This window comes from Rhagoletis pomonella, unplaced genomic scaffold (assembly GCF_013731165.1).
Source record: "Rhagoletis pomonella isolate Grant_MI unplaced genomic scaffold, Rhpom_1.0 Rhpom_scaffold_02540, whole genome shotgun sequence".
NCBI lineage: Eukaryota > Metazoa > Arthropoda > Insecta > Diptera > Tephritidae > Rhagoletis > Rhagoletis pomonella.
In genome coordinates, this window is record NW_023461095.1 from 1 (window position 1) to 18104 (window position 18104).

The 18104-nt window shown below is 34.4% G+C and overlaps 1 protein-coding gene across 1 annotated transcript in view; it reads left to right on the plus strand.

Moving 5' to 3' along the window:
* Nucleotides 1-483: 483 nt before the first annotated feature.
* LOC118753497 (irregular chiasm C-roughest protein-like) overlaps nucleotides 484-18104 on the plus strand; it is a 28496-nt gene continuing 10875 nt past the window's right edge. Inside the window, exons 1-2 of the mRNA XM_036488378.1 lie at nucleotides 484-656; nucleotides 5578-5691. Coding sequence (XP_036344271.1) covers nucleotides 515-656; nucleotides 5578-5691 — 256 coding nt within the window. The 5' untranslated portion in view covers nucleotides 484-514. The remainder of the gene's footprint in view (nucleotides 657-5577; nucleotides 5692-18104) is intronic.

The following is an 18104-nucleotide window of genomic DNA, read 5'->3' on the forward strand; positions in this document are numbered from 1 at the left end:
CACTGAACATCGTAATTAACAACAAAAACGGCAACAACTACACACACACACGCATGCCTGCTTGCCTGCCTACCAATTAACACTATACGCGTCAATGCTCACGCTCGTGCTCATGTTAACTCAATCAATTGTTGCATAACATCATCGCCTTGCATGGCACACCACATTACATACATACATACATACATGCATACATACAAATGTGTACTCGTACATGTCACACTTGTTGCACTTGTCGCTTCCTTTGCGTTGTGCTGTGCTGCGCTGCGCTGCGCTGCTTTCACACGCCTGACATTGGCACGCACGTCAATCACTTTGACTTTGGCATCACGCGTACAACGAAAATTTGAAAATTCACACTCACGCAACATTCAAACCAACCAACCAACCAACCAACCGAGCAACCGACCGTCGAACTTCATAACACTTCATTGCTGTCGTCGTTTGCCTTTCGCCCTACTTTTACTGGCGCTTGCTTGTCGCTCTAAACACAGACCGCTTTCGCGCCGACGACATGTTGCAGGACTCACGCGAGGATTGCTACCTCTCCACTTTGCATATTCTACACACCGATGAACACGATTCGCGTCCCTATTATTTGGTTGTGGAGAATGAGCGCGGCACCGATCGTCATGCCATTCATTTGAATGTGGAGGGTACGTTTGCAGGTGCAGAGTAATTTTTTTTTTCATTTTTTGCCCTACAATACCAGTAGATGTTGGCTTATTTTATTGTAGTGCTAGAGTAGCGAATGCCGTCGATAGTAACTAATTTGTATATCCGCATTAGAAAATTTTCATTTTTATCATTATGCGAAATATTTTGGTTGTATGTAGTTTTATTGTTGCATGTTCTTGTGTTCATTTAATGGCCTTTCACGGCCACAAGCCTGTAAGAAAATAATTACGGGTGCTACTTTAAATTATTAATGGCTAAATAAACACATTTTGAAGTAAAAATTTCTTTCTTCCACTTCTTTTATTTTTTTATTTTTATGTTGAAGCGGTAATTATTGAACCCTAAAATTCTCATAATTTATACGCAAACAAATTTAAAAGATAAATTTTTTATTTCAATTTTTAAACTTTTTCAATTGTACTTTCTAGTTAACTTTAAAATAAAAAATAAATAAATTTTTATTAAATAAAAAACAAATTTTTAATATTTTTTTTAGTTTTTTTCTTTTAAGTTAAAAAAATTTGATTTTTCCTTTTAGTTTACCTTAAATCATGTTTAAAAATATATTATTTTGATAAAATTCCTTTAACATTTTTTTACGCACTGCTAAAACTTTGCTAAATTTTTTACATATTTTATTCAGAATTTGAACCACATTTCTTTGATCTTTCTTTTTAATTCTTTTTTTTTTTTTGTGGCCTTTTAACAATTATATTCAACAGTTTTATTGAGCTCAAGGCCGTATTTAATAAAAAAAAATGTATGTCTACATAAAAATCAATTCATTGATTTTTTATTTCTATTTTTAGTAATAATTTGTGTGCTAAAAACAAATTTTATTGGTTTTTTTTCTTCATATAAATTTATATTCAACATATTAATTACGCTTGAGGTTGCTTTAATTAAAAATTCTGTAGAAAAACAATAGTAATTTTAATATGGTGCTCGTAGTTTGCATTGCGCACTGGGCTCACTGAGTAAGCCGGAATCGTTGGTTCAAATTGCAGTTAACTCGATGTAGAAGTCTTATGAGGAGATGTGGTAATCTATAAAATAGCAGCTATAGCTTCTACTATATCTTCCATTCATCTGACGACATTTTAATTATTGTTGTTTTTAATTCTTCCAATTTTTAAGTAAAAAAATTAACATTTCCATTTTTTTTAAACTCTTGTTTTTCGATATTTCCTAGATATATTGATGCTAAACTACTTTTAGATTTTTCTCTAATAAATTTGTTAAATTTTGGCGACAAGCATTTTTTTAATAATAATATTTTTTTTAATAAATATTTTATACATCGAGTTTACTAACCGTCATTTTTTCTAAATTTTTAAGTGAAAAATAATAATTTGTAAAATTTTTTGTTGACTTTTGTATTTTTTCAATTATTTTTTGGTATATATATTTTTAAATTTTACAAACAATTCTTTACTTAAAATTTAATACATCGAGTTTAATTACTGTGATTTCTTCTTCTTATTTTTATGTAAAAAATTATTTAAAAAATTCAATCTTTAAAATTTTTAGTTTTTTCCTTATCTTGTTTAAACAAATCGAGGTCTTATAGCCGGTTTCATCAGTAATTTAAATGGAAAATGATTTCTTATTTTCTGACAATTTCCCTTAAGTGATATGTTAGGTACACAAATTTAAGTTCTCTTTAAAAATTAAATTTTCGCTCATAGCCCTATTTTGTATAATTTATTTTTACCCTTCTACTCTTTGAATGAACTACATCCACTTAAGCCTCACTTTGCTCACTCAAACGCATATCGCTAATTTGTTTACATTTTATCAACAACATCTAGTAATTGACATTTTACAACAGTAATTTAATTTAATTTAATCTAATTTGCATAAATTAATTTTTGCGATTTGATACCGGCGACGACAGCATGCTGAGCTAGCTGAGTAGTGCAGTAGTCAGAGCGTCAAAAGAGTACAAGCCTTCAAGCGTTGTGCTTATCACATTGCCAATTTTGATGCATAAAACACACACACACAAACATACTTATACATATAGTGCACATACACATACACACAATAGGCACCTCGCTGCTGTAAATGTTTTATGCATATGAACGACAATTAAGTTGTAATTTGCTTGTCTTAATTTGCGATAAGAGCCAGCACGACTGGCGCGGCGCAATCTAACCGCCATTCAAGCGACCGCTTACTTTTATGTTCGCTAAATGTTATGTTCTGTATGTATGTAAGTACACATGTGTGTTATAAAATTTGCATGAAATTCACACAAATTTTCTTGTATTTAATTTTTAATTTCACGTCGAAAATTTTCGCTCGCCCCCGCCCTATTCTTTAATTTGCAGCACAATTTGTTTACCTAAGCGGGAATATTTATGTAACAAGTACAACAAAAGTATGATGGAAATTAAACTTCTTAAAGTGCCGTTGCAAATGTAAAATAAAGTTTCGTGTGCGAATACCATTATCTTCAAATGCGACCACAGGGCGTATGAGCAACATTTTATTGGGTGGTGTATTCAATAGTGTTTTGGCTGCCGTTGGGATCACCAGAAAGAGAATTGGCAAGAGAGTTTGAAAGATTTTTTATTCTCGCGAAAGTCGGACAAGTCTTACAAACAAAGATTCCTTGCCAACTTTAATGGTGAAAAGCTTTTTTGACAAAAAGCACTTGAGCATGTTCCAACAGTAGCAAAGCACTCGCGTGCCGAGAGATATCACGATCGATTTCTTGGTTAGAGGAGGTTTTTATCTTTTTTAATTTCTTTTTTTTAATTCAACTATGTTTCAGTTTTTAGATTTTATTGTTTTAAAAAGAAAAAGTTGTATATGTATTTTTAAATTTCGATTAATTTTTAGAAACTTATTAATTTTTTCCTTTGCTTAATTTAATTTTTAGATTTTATTGGTTTAGAATTTAAAAAATATTTTAAAATTAATTCAATGTTTAGAAATATTTTTTTCCTTTTTGAATGTGTTTTATTTTTTTAATATAATTTTGTTTAGGTTTTAGATTGCACCTATTGTTTTAAACTAATTTTTTTTATTTTGATTAAATTTATATGAACTTATTTTTTTCTCTTTTAGTTTAGCTTTTTTCTTTTTTAAATTTAATTTTCTTCAAATTTTTTTTATATAGTTATTTTAAAAAGGAAAATATTTTTATTTTTTATTTCATTTAACCTCCACGAACTATTCATTTTTTATTCTTTTTCTAAATATATTTATATATTTTTTTAAATTTGATTTTCTTTAAATTTTTTGTTTTCTTTGTTTTAAAATTAAACAGATTGTCTTAATGTCATTTTATTTTTAGAAACTAATTTTATTATTTTTCTATCACTCGATTTAACTATTTACTATGTTTTTAGTAGTTTTCTTTCTCCTATTTTAGCTTTTAATATTTTAACTACTTTTAATTTCATTTAATTTTTAGCAAATTTATTGCTAAACAAATAACGCAAAATCAAAAATTTTTTGAGACTACCTTTTTCAGTGGAAAAATCGACCCCCGCACCACCTAACGGCTAAATTTTTTGGAGTTATTCAATTCCATTTAAATAATACTAAATATGAAAAAAATCGGCCCAATAATAAGGGTATTGCAAACTATTGCGCCACCCAGTAGATTAGTTCATCTTTCATACTGCATTGTCATTGGGTTCTGAGCTTAATTGGCAGTTTCAAGTATCTAGCTCTTCGAGAAATTGGTTAAAAATTCATTCCAAGATGTGGTTACACACAGGTGAAACTTATTAAAAGCTTGTATGTATAGACAAAGTGCAGCTTGATTCCAAAAATGGCAAAATTCTCCAATCGAATATCAGCCGCGCCTAACAATACGCAACATCTAGTTACATTTCTCTCATACTGCCAACTTTAGCCAATCACACATCTGTTTAATTTCCCTGTTGCATATTTTTAGACCGCGCTGCTTTTCGTTCAGGGAATTTCGGCGACCAAAATTTACCGTAGCGATTGACAGAATTCCATTGCAGATAACGCTAAAACCTCCTTATTAACAGATCTTTTAATTGACTATAACCTTGGCAATGCCTATGACCCTGACTATGATATTACTATGACTATGAGTGTGACTACGACTATGACCATGACTGCGACTATAACTTTGACTATGACTTTAACTATAACTATGACTATGACCATGGCTATGCCCATGGGGGCGTATGAATAATATTTTGCATGCTTTATCGGTGGTTGTAATAAATGTATTCATCTATATTTGTATATTTAAGAGTATGTATGTTTAAGTGTGCGCATATTATAATCAAATTAAAAACTTAAATTAATTGTAATTCAATATTTTCATGACTAACTACAAATTAACCACGTAAATCACATAGCTCATAAAATTAACCATCCTACAGCTCACGAGAAATATTTTTAAACTAAAAATTTTTTCTTTCTCTGTTTTTATATTCCCCACGGACACATTTTTCTGCTACATTCTGCATAATTGGATGCGTGAAAATTATTTTGATTTCGCAACTGAACAAAAAAAAAACGAAACGAATATAAATAAATTGTATGCAATCAATAACCGCAATACATAACGCCAACGAAAAAACGACAACAACAACAACAACATGTGAAATGCAAAAAAATATGCATTTTAACTACCACTATGTTGGGCTTTTACCGCAACAATTCCAATTGGTGGGCCGGCGGACATTACCTCTGACGCACACCCACTGCCTGGTGTCCACACTCATTGCCATTGCGCTGTGCAATAAATGTCAAAAAAAAATACCCACATCATCAACATATCCGCTTGCCACACTTCTGCCTGCCCCATCATCTGCCGCATCCGTCATCGCTGCTATCATTGCCAACGTCAATGCGTGCCTGCGCACTCAAAACAAAAACAAAAACAAATAATCATCCACACAGAACCACTGGAGATGAGCTATTTGCTTGGCATCGCTGGCGGCTGCTTGGCCGCGATACTGATTTTAATCTGCCTCTGTATTTATGCAGTGCGCAGCAAGAAATGTTGCTTCAAGGGTAAGTGTAGTTGAATGTACTCGTACGTACATTAGAGTGGTCCAAAAGAAAAATTTTCCGAGATAGGGTTTGGGGTACCTTCCAAAATTGTTGCTCTTGCCGAAAGAGGTGCTGTTGGCAAACTTTACGTTTCTAAGTATAAATTTAGAGGACGCTCATGATGCTCATATTTTACTCTATGTAGAAGTTTTCTGTACATATATTAATAAAAAAATTGGTTAAGTAACGTAAGAATATTTCAAATTTAAATTATCTAATTATAAAGCTTTAGTTGTCATGGCAACAGTCGCTTTTTATAAATGGCACCAATATTTTTGCCAGTTTCATAGCGATCCAGTAGCGCATTTCAAGGTCATTGAGCACACTGCATTGGTAGCAGTAGAAAACTGAAAGTTGGTATAGATGTTACAAATATCAAACGGAAAAAACTAAGGGGGTGCCCCGTTTTCTAAGAAGAAAATTTTTTCCCCCATATAAAAATTGGACCACCCTAATGTATGTATGTGTGTGCGTGTCGGTGTTGCGCACAAGCGAAATTCTTATAAATTTCAGGCGAGTGTATGTATGCAAATATATAAGTATTTTATAATTAATCGTATATGAACTTACATACATTATACATATTTAGTATCTTATGAGTGCGAGTTTATCTGAAAAATTATTGCGTGCTCACCACCATACATGCAAATGCTTACATTCGTGCATATGTATGTACATGTTTGTATTAATCTGTCTTAAATTTAAAAACATCTCATCTTACCGAAGATAAACGCCGATTTCGCGTATACACACTGATGTATGTATGTGTGTGTGTGTGTTTGTCTTTGTCCACAATTAATTAACATTTTTCGCTGGTTTTATTTTTCCACTCACTCCTCACTTGCTATTATCAGCAGTCGCTAGCAGATATTCATTCCAACCATCGACGAATTTCTGTTTTGCTCCTTTGCCACTTCCACTTTTTACTCATTTCCTACTTTTAGCTTTCAAGTATTTCAAGCATTTTTAATTAAAATGCTTTCCTCTCATACACAAGTAGTGAATTTGTGTATGTCAGTGATGCATACATATATTCATGCATATAAACATAATTAATCATATGCATAAGTAACTGCAATTGCCTGTGATTTCCTTTGCGTACATTTTTTTCGTGTAATTATTACTTTCCTTTTACTAAAATTATCAATGTCCTACTTATGATATATGAAAAGCGTTAAAATTTTTATTACAAAGACTTGCCGACTTGAAGTAGAATTCGATAGACTTTTTTAGCCGAAAAATATAAATATACACCCCGTGTCAAAATTATAAGCGCACCACATATTGACAAGTTTTAAAAATTTATTTATAGTAGCCAGCTGCAGCACATGCTATCCGATTAATTGAGAAGCACCCTGGGCCGCTTATTACATGGCGTTTCTTTTTTTTTCGAACTATGTAAATTTTAAATTTTGATTTCTTTCTGACAGTCAGCTCACGAAAATAATATTTTAATCGACCTTGGCCTGAATTATGACTCCTTCAAGTGCAAGTGGCTCTGCGGTATTTTAAACCTTTCCCAGGGGAGTGCTTGTTTGAGATACTTCACACTCAGGTAACAGGTAGGGTTGCCAACCGTACTATAGTATATAGTATTGTACTATTTTATCGGACTACGTACTTTATACTGTTGGAAAAAAAATAAACCTGTATCTGTTGATACTGCGACCATTTTGATTGTAATCAAATAATCCTTTTTAATGCCGGCTTGAGGTCATCTCCGGAGGAGATTGGAATATATTGGGAAATAATCTATTTTCATGTGTTTTAATTCCATTAACACGCTGACCTCAAGCCGGAAAAAAATATAATATGCCAAAATACTATATTTCTTTAATTATAAATATTAATATATTTTAGTAATTTGCAAGAAAAAATTTATATTTAAATAGATGAGCTTTATCCTGAAGTAAAAATATTGAAATAAAAAAATTTCTTTAAAATAAAAGATCATACTGAGTTTATTAATAAAACCACAGACCAAAAATTTCAACATTAAAAAAAAAATAATGAATTACCAAATTTACTTAAAATTATTTCGTTCCTGCTCTCTATTCCTGCAACTTCGGCATTCACAGAAAGAGTTTTTTCTATTATGAATGTCAAATGGCGAGATGAGAGAAACAAAGCGACTACCTCACTAATAATAATAAAAATGAATTTCATATCTTTTATACCGCTGACTGTTCAGATACAAGCTTCTTCTATATAACTCCGTAGTCAGATAAAACAGTAAGGAAATCATTTCAATCGATGCTTTATATTCCTTGCCACAAAATTTTCATATATGAGTTTTTTATAAAACTGCTCTATCTACATATTAGGAATGTGGAATTTTAGACATCCGCGGATGCGAATGCGAATGTTAAATATTTTTAAGAAATAATTTTGCTGAGTACATTAGGGGATTTAAATAGGTAAATAAAAAAGGGAAAAGTTATAAATTTTTGATAACGCTTTTATTGAGTACTTCAATTGTATTTAAGAAAGAGTAATTTTGCTGCCTTTTCGGGTTACAGCCTGTTTCCTAACGGGTCGTAAATCAAACCTGCGCCACTAAATAACTGAGGCGACAAACTTGAAAAACTTGAAAATTGACAAAATTGTAAATTCTTTTCGATTGACGCTGTACCAGTTGAGAGGTCTTTCAGTTATATTTCTTTTTTTATTGCGGTGCAATAATTCCTTTTTGTGAATTGCATCGGGGCTGCAAATGTCGGATGTATCCTCCTGACTTTCATCTTCACAATCTAGCATCGTGGCAAGATCGTTGTTTAAACGCCGTTATGTTCCAATTTGGAGCACCAACTCTTTTGGTTGTTTCAGAATTCGGAGAGCCTGCTACGTCATCAGCGTTTTTCGATCTTCGTTTTTGTAATTCATTTTTAATCCTGTCTTCTGTGACTGGTTGGAAAATTGTGCGCTTATAGCGAGGTTGTTTTTATTGACTTGTAGGGGTTTTCAACTATTTTTCCGGTTAAGCAACAGGACCTAAACAATTTTATTCAAAAGAAGTTGACATTTTTCCTGGTGATTTTTGACCAATTTACAACTTTATATATGGGTTTTCATCTGTCATTTGATGTTAGCTTATTTTCATATTTTTCGAATTTTCAGTTCACATTTCCCACATCTAACCTCCTTCTCCCACTCTTCTCACTCAACTGTGACTCGCGTAATTCACTTGCTTATATTGAAGTCTTTCCGAGAAATTATTAAACTCAACTTCTTTATAATTATGTAAACAACTCAAGTAAATCAACCTTAAATTTCACAGAACGCTTCCATAAAAGGCACTTTTCAGATTTAAATTGGCGAATATACTTGTACGTCCTTCAACATCGTTTGGTCGCGACCCGCTCTCTTGCCCACGAGACGACGTTTTCCGGCAAACATTTATTGAAAGTTCTTACTTGCCACCATTCATCCAACTTTTGTTAATTATAATTTCTTTTTTGTTTTGTTTTTGTTTTTGTAAACGAGCTGTTAGCAAACAAACGAGTAAGAAAAAGAGAGAAATCAAATGTAAGTGGTTGTGAAAATAGCATTCGAAATGGAATTCAGAAGTTGCAATGTGATGGCAATGAATGTGAAAAGGCGAGATGGAAAAGCGATACAAAAAAAAATATATAAAAAAAATAAAAAACAAAGCATCCGGTTGAAATGGAAAAATGAGCGTAAAGCGCAAAATGCGAGTAACGAAATTAACATCAACACAAACAATTAACAACACAAATAATGTTTATTAATTACTTGCGCGTTGAATCGCCCGCCAACAGTGTGGCACAGCTACAACAGCAACAAGAACAACAAGAACAACAACGAAAGCTGTATTAGAGCAGCGCTAAGTTGAATATAACAGTAACAACAACAACAAGAACAGCAAAAGCAAATTATTCATCCTGTTATACAGGTTTAAGCGCGCACCTTCCCGCTCCCCTCTCCCCGCTCTCTACTTTTACGGTAACTTGCTTTAGCCGGCTGCCATTTTCACTGGCTGCCGTGGGCTATGGTCGCGCTAATTACAAAAACAACTGCGCATGCAACAACATTACAATAAAAAAAATACGCAAATAATGATATTTAAGAGCAAAGGCAACCAAAATGTGTGGGGAAATTGGTGGACGAAGCGAGGTAAAAATTAACTTTTCGCGTACATCTTTTTCCAGCAGGAGAAGGAGGAGGAGGAGTAGGTGAGCATAGAGACTTCAGTGAATCCTTTTTTTGGCAGTTTTTTTTCGCTCGCTTTTGTTTATGCGCATAGACACAGACAAACACAACGCACAGACACAAATGATTTTGCAGCAAAAAAAAACGCACAACAAAGACCGAGGAACAATATATTGTGTGCCATAAAATTTTCATTAATGATTTTCCAGTCGTATTAAATAGGAGAACCAAGCCTGCGGCGTTCAAATGAAACTGTTCGCCATGCGCACAGGCGGCGCATGCGAATTTTGTCGCTGCGTTCACCCAAAGCCCAGCTGTTCGCTATCCACAGCTTGTAGCCCAATAACAGCGGCGAGTGTCGGGGCGCTTTAAATGGTGCCTTCTTTAGTTGCTGTTGCTGCTTTGGCCTGTGTCATCTCCACAGCTGCTGCTGCTGCTACTGTTGCTGTTGCTTGCTATTGTCTTCTCATCGCTTCCGTTTTGCCAACAGCTGTGTGTGCCGTCGTACGCCGTTCCACCATTCGCCGTTTCCGTTTCCGCTCGATGTCGTTGCGACGTTGTGTCCACTGACCACGTCAATTCGTTTTTCTCTTATCGCGCACGTCAAGAAGATGGCCACTGCAGCAGCTGCTGTTGTTAGAGTCATCGACCGCTACGTAGTGACAAGCTGACAGCAACTATATTCGATGTGTTTACTTGGTCCAAGGAAGTAATTAAAGTGCAAATTTAGCGGATGGGCGGATGGGCGGATGGGCGGATGCTTTAATATTGGCATTAAGAATTTCAGTTCCCCGTTGCACAAATTACTGAAGATTTAAGCAATTGATTCAAAGTAGTGATGGGCATGCAGACCTAAAAATATGGTTATTTAATGCAGGGTCCGAACATTACAGTTATTGATGAAACTATCATGACAAAATTTACTATGAAGGAAATGTTCTACAACTTTTACTTTTAAAAGTCATCAATATAAATCAGTCATCGACTTCTATTTTTTAAATCATTCGTATAAAGTCATTAACATTTTTTTGCAGTTAAGAAGGTGTTGGGAAACAGAAGTTTACTAGATACGACTTATACAAATGACTTTTACAAGTATGATTTCAAAAGTAAAGGTCAGTGACTGATTTTTATTTATGACTTTTATAAATAAAAATCTTCGATAACTATTATCTAAGACATATAATTTAAAAATCAAAAATAACTGTTATTTGCAGATTATTTAGATAAAAAGCAAAAATAATTGTTATTTTGCATTTATAAAGTAAAAGTCAGAAATAAGGGTTATAAAACCCCTAAATTCTTAAATTATCTCAAAACCCCCGAAATGTTCTCGAAATATGCTCTGGAAATCCCGATATAGTCGCGAATATCCCGAAATAAACCCGAACGACGTGCTATTTATCTATCAATTTTTGTTGAATGTGAAAATTTAAAAAATAATCAAAATGACAATTAAAGGCTCAGCAACGTTTCCTTAAAGAACAAAATGCGATCAAACGTATCGGCAACGTTCCCACGAAGAACAGAATGAGAACGAAACCTTCGGAAACGTTTCCAATGAAAACAAAATAAGAACAAAAGTATCGAAAACGTTTTCAAGGAGGATCAAATGAGTACAAAAGTCTAAGGAACGTTCTGCCAGAGAACAAAATGAAAACAAAATTTTTTTTAACCTTAAGAATTACAGAGGCGTTGCGTGTTGGAATGAAAAATCGTTGCCGAGAGAAGCACGATTGTTAATTCTAAGCCAGAAGAAAGTTGGACAATTTCAACTTCCAGATCGTTTATCGTTAGGAAGAAGTGTCCATTTATGGAAAAAAATTTTATTTTGTGTGCAAGAAAAGTTCATGTCTTAATTTTTGCGTTAACTTTATCTTTTAGTTCTTTTATGATTAATTTTAGTATTCAAACGTTACAAACCAATGAACGCTATGAGAAAAATGTTTTTCTTGTTTCCCTTGTTCCCGTTCCGTCTCTGACAGAAAGTTTCTGAGACATTAGTTCCCAAATTGTTCTACGCGATGAAAGTTCCTTAGGATTTTGTTTCCGTTTTGTTCTTTGCCAAAACTTTCGGTAGACTTTTGTTCCCATTTTGAGATCTTAGAAATGTTCCCGCAAGTATGGTGCGCATCTTTGAGAATGTTTCACAGGGTTTTTTTTACATAATTCCCACAGTTTTGTTGTCATTTCGATTCTTGGAAACAAAACTACTAGAACGACATTTAGTTTCGTTCGCGGTCCCTGAAAAAAATTTTACACGTTCACATTTATTCGGTTGAACACTGCATGACTTTAAAAAACCAATTAAAAGTTAGCCATAGTAAGTGTACCGACAGCTAGCTACTTTAGTATTCGACTACGAAATTTGCGACAGGGTGTGTGCTTTTGTATGCGTCCGGTTCAAATATGGACGCTGGAACCACAACCGCGTGACTCAGTCATTGTACTTGGTGTAGAAACATTGAACGATTGAATAAAAGAAGAAAAGGATATATATAGATGCGCCTTGCAGCTTTAAGAACCATTTTCATACGTATTTTTGGCTAAAGCAGTCGATCTTAGTTTAAGTAAAATTGGTGAAGATCCGATTACACAACCAATATATTACATTCAGCAGGCATTACCAGCACTATCAATATCTCCATATCTGCAACATTTTGAAGTGGTACCCTCAACATCTTCATCTGAAATATTAACTACTAAAAATGCATTCAAATTACCATCATGCAAATCTAAAAATAAAATTTCATGCTCAAATTGTCAATCGAATCCTTGCTTTTATAATACCAATAATTGTTTTTATGTATTCCATAACAATAACAACATTTAAAACACGACATATATTTCCTCTGAATATAAAATAATTTAACACTTTTTTTTAATGTAATGATTAACTAAAGCAAATTATTATTTAGCCATTATCAAACGGTCTTCGTTTTTCTGCTCTGCAGAAAAACAATTTACATCATTTTCGGATTTCTCGTCCCCAAATTAACTAGATAATACTTCAAGCTTTGAGCTCATAAAAAAATTGGCCTACTAAAGGCTTAACTTCATTCTAGGGTTGTGTACTGGGGGGTTGAATCTCGATTCTTTCTGAATTTTGAACATTGCGCCACCATTCGATTCGAAATTTAATGGTGTAAATTCGATTTTTTTCGAATTTTAACATTTTTTTTAATGAAAATTTTAAAATGTTGTTGAGCTCGATATTAAAAAATATAAGAGGACAACCTTTCCCTTCGATATACCCATATCAACTTCTGGACTCATATTAAACAATTTTGGCTATGAAAAGAACCTCTGCTTCGAATTTTTCGATTTGACGTTTAAAAAAAAATATTCCGTGTGTATCTGGCGTCATCAACTACAGTTACGTTACTTTGACCACCCTTTTTCAACATTTCTATGCCCCTATTGGACAAGTTATCCACATCAGAAATGCGTTGACAAGTGAATAAAAATAAGAACTGACTTGCTGAAAAATTATTTTACTAGGTTCCAATTGTACCTAAAATGGTGTTTGTACCGAATGTACATTCAAACTAAATAAAGGTACGATTGTACCAACTTTTCCATCAATGTAGCTAATCGAGCAGCTGACTATATGTGAATACCAAAAAGCGGTAGCTCAATTAAGAGGTTAATTGGCTCTATTAAATTTCTATCTGAACTTAGTATAACGCAAATGTGGTGCCACACACAGTGATGGCAAATTTAGTGTGCAAGAAGAAATTGCAGAGTGGCTGTTTTTTTTACAAATAAAGGCGAAATCGATTTTTTTATAGAACAAAATATTTTTATATAATATTTTATCTGAATTTAAACACCACAAAGTACGATTAAAAAAATTCGCCATTTTGGTAAGGTTCGAATATCGAATTTTTTTAATCTTGCACTCATTTGATACAAGCTAAAAAAGGGTTTAGATTTTGTAAGTCGTGAGCAAATTGGAATAAGTTTTGAACGAGCGTTCTTTTCGATGGAATTTGTTGGGCATATTTCCTCTAAGAACTGTGGATGTTTAATTTCTTTGGGTTTCCGACTTTTTGAATTTCTTATTACTGTCTGCAATTTTTTCTCCGCACTGACCCGACGAAAAAATTTCTTGTCAATGCATCATCATTCTTTATTCAACATCATTGGCTTTTCAATGATTAATATTCAGATTTTTTACTCTTAATTTATTTTCTTTTGTTACCTATTACTTACTTCATTTTAGCACAATGCACAAAGGTACTTCCTTATACTATTTTACTTTGTTCTAAATATCGCCTTTAACAGCCGAATGTGAGTGTATGAGAGTGAAAGCAAACACCTCGAAGCTCTTTGAAATACTATGTCATTCGAAGCATTGTGCGTTGCTTTAATTTCCCTACTAAATATTTTTTTTATTTTTTCCACTCTCTCTTCCACCAAAGTTATGAGCTTCCTCTCAACTACTCTTTCAGGAAATAAGGTCTTTCTGCGCATTTCACAACCGCGTTGTCAATAAGATTTCCTTTTTCTCAAAAGATTATTTACTTAGCTTTCAAGAAAATTTTGGTAGTAAATCAATCTTAGTTGCTTATGTAGTCCCACATGTGCCAGTTTTGTGGTTGCATTCAATCATTTTAAAACTCCCTTCATTTTGCCGGTACTTACGTACTGAAATACATTCTCACCCTCTTTAGTAGCCAAATATTTTTTAAATTTAAGAGAAAAATCTACTTTCCGCTTATGTAATTGAATTTTCTCTGTTAGCAATATGTCATTGCTGAAGTCCGAAAATTTCATTACGAAGTAGATTTGCCAAAGTTTGTACAAGCACGTAAAACATACCAGTGCGAGGTTATGTGTGTGTGTGTGTGTGTGTGTGTGTGTGTGTGTGTGCGTGGAGTGTATGTGACTTTGATAAGACATGTGTGGTACATGAGGAAACTGATAAATGGTGAAAGGAAGAACAAAATGTAAAAATAAAAAAAGCTTGTTAAAAATCTTTTGTTTTTATTGAAGATTGAATACAAATAATATGATGGAAGAACAGCAAGAATGAAAGAAATAGAATATTTAAGTGAGAGGAATTTAATAAAAATAATTCTGGAATGGAAGCAGTAGATAGAGTATGTATGTATGTATGTATGTATGAGTAAAGGAAGTCTGCTGCTTGCGACATATATTAAAAAATACATATCACTAGCTTTTAGTGAAAAGTTTCCAAGTCCTCTGTTTGTGAAAACTCATATTTTTATATACATACTTATTAGGCTAGAGAAATTTAAAGTACTTGAAGAAAATTACTAATAAGTAGTATTTTTCTTCTTCTAAAAAGTTACTGAGCAAGTAAAAGGAATGGAACACAAGTTTTTTATATGAAGCGAAAATAAACGGTTTGTAGTAAAATTGAAAAAAGATGTTAGTGCCAGATATTCATGAAATTTGACGTGAAAATATCTGTGTCCTGAACATGCCTCCAACTAGACCCGAAATAGTCCCAAAAAATCCTTAAATGATCCAGAAAATATCCTCAACTAACACCGAACTAGCCCCTAAATCAGCTCGAACTAGGCTCGAAAAAGGCTTGAACTAGTGTCGAACTAGTGCCATAAAAAGTTCCGAGCTAGTCTCGAAATTAACCCAAAAAAAAGGTTTCGAACTAGTCGCGAACTAGTCCGTAAATAATCTTGAAAACGTTTGTCATATTTGTTTTCGTTTGTACTACCTCTGAATATGTCTTGGTTTACGCAAATTTGACACTTACTGGGACAGACATCATCAAAAAAAAATACCAAAGTGAAAGTAATTTCAGTATTTTTAATATTTTCGGCTTGCTCTCATCAATACACTACTGTATTGCATTTGCCGAAAACTATGCAACGAAAGGTGGTAAACTTTTTTGCTGGGTTAACTGTCTTTACGGACAGGTCAAAGATGGAATGCGTGGTTGGTGCAGGTTTTCTCATTGAGCAGTATAACCTAAAGTTATCGTTTCGCCTACCAGACAATGCGAGCGTTTTCCAGGCCGAAACGTTTGCAATTAAGAAGGCAGTAAGTAAATTTTTCCGCTACAACGCAGGTGAATATCTTCTCGGATAGCCAAGCGGACATTCAGGTACTCTCTTCTAACTCTGTTAGATCCCATTAGTGGATTACTATAGGACAGGGAGTATAGGTCCCGGGGCATAGCGACATTTACGGCAACGAGGCAGCGGACGAAATAGCAAGTGTCGGTTCCGCACTGAATGTGTACCTCGCTCAGGGTGATTAAAGCAAAAATTATCGAAATGTATCAAGGAAAGGATTGGATTGTCTTTCAATAGGTACTGGCGCAGTTGCGATGACCAGTGCTCAAAAAAGACAATCGAACACTTTCTATACGAAACCTGCTAATTGCTTGTCACCAGGGTGACAATTCGCTTAAACCAACAAATCTCGCCAAAGCTGTGCAGCTTAAAGGAAAGTGTTGAGTTAACTTTGCCGCAGTAAGCATCTATGGCGTATCCATATAACTGTAACAAGGAAATACCGAGACGCGACTAGCTTACTTACTAGCTTTGAGCACACCGTGGACGAGCACAAATTTCTGATGGTCAATTGGCTATGAGAGTAGGTGTCTTCCTCCCTTACCGACGTCGCGTAGTTGTACATTCAATCGACTGCTTCCTTCATGGCAGCTATTTTTAATTGAAAATTAGTGTAGTATTCTTTAGCCTCAAAGCTGGGCCGCTTTAGCTCCTTAAAAGAGCACCCTGCAGCAACCCTACTGTCAAACTTGGACTTCCGCCTCACATCAGCACATCCTGAAGGAGGATGAGCTCATTGCTTTCACTCAAACCACGCAATGATCACTTTTATTGAAGTATTCAAGAGTACTAGATCATCTAAAGCTCTTACCTACTGCCCTCCTTCTGCAGTATAGAAGCCCTAATGCACTTCCTAGTGAATAAGAGGAGGTCCGTCATACTACGATTTATAGGCAAGTCAGCGATTCAGCGACCACTTAGTCACCAGGTTCAAATACCTAGCCAAAACTGGTTAAGATAAGGCAAGTCTATTATTTCTGCCACCAGTGTATAATATAGTTTTATACTTTGCGCACAGATAATCTGCAAAAATATATTAAGGTTTACCTGGTTAAAATACACCTACGCATTAGTATTGAAAATAAATAAAAATGTTTGAAAAAAGCGCGATATTATGAAATTTTTTTTGCATGCGTTTGGCGTACAACCTTTCGTGTGCCACAATGTCAGGTATCCAATCGGACGTTTGCCTACTTTGAGGCGTTTTATAAAAATTTATATTTTTAGAACCACTACATGCTTTCTTATTCCGCTTACGCAACAATCCAACACTGCATTCGTCCCACGTGTGCCATATCAATCGAAGTGGCAACACTAATTCCTTAACTGTCAATCATGCTGTCAATTTGGCAACAACGGTACTGCAAAGGAAATCACAATCGCAACACAAACATATCAAGTACGTGCGCGTGAATGTGTGGAAAAAAGAAAAAAGTTTACGTGTGTGTTGCGCAAATAACTACATACCAAATGCGCTGATCTATACCTGGCGGATGTGCACATACAACGTTTGTCAGTTGCACGTTGGTGCGTCTGTCAAATTTAATTTACACTCAAAAATGTGCGTAGCTGCAGTGCGTGGAAGCAAAACAAAAGCAAGGCCAGATGAGTGGGTGATATGTATAAAGGGCAAAAGTGTAAATGGAAGTAGAGATTCAATTCCATTTAAAAACTCTTTAAGAATGAGCTTATCATTAAGAACGTAATGAGTTTAGTTGAATTCCAAAAGTTTTTAGTTTTGATGTTATGGCGGCACTGGTAAGCCCAGCCTAAGTTGGTTAGACCATCGTTTCGTCAAACTCGACTAACGTTAGGCGCAGGAAACTTGTACCAAAAGGGGTGTTAGCTGAGTGGGTTTATGTGACCAGATGTCCAGACCTTACTGGCCCAGAGTAGCGCGAGTTTTCCATGGCAGCTGGGGCATTTATGTGGCGAGAATCACTGCAAGTAGTGACGGTCTCCCTGTAAATTTCGTCTTAGCTTGTCGGTACCCCAACGGATGTAACGGTTGTTTCAGGTACATCTTATTCGCGTCCGTATATTCAAAAAGACGCTTTCTAACGCGTTTCGGAGGAAACTCTACCTTTTGCAAGTGTCTGCTTGGATGCTCCTTGCTTAGCATTATATAGGTTGTGCTGT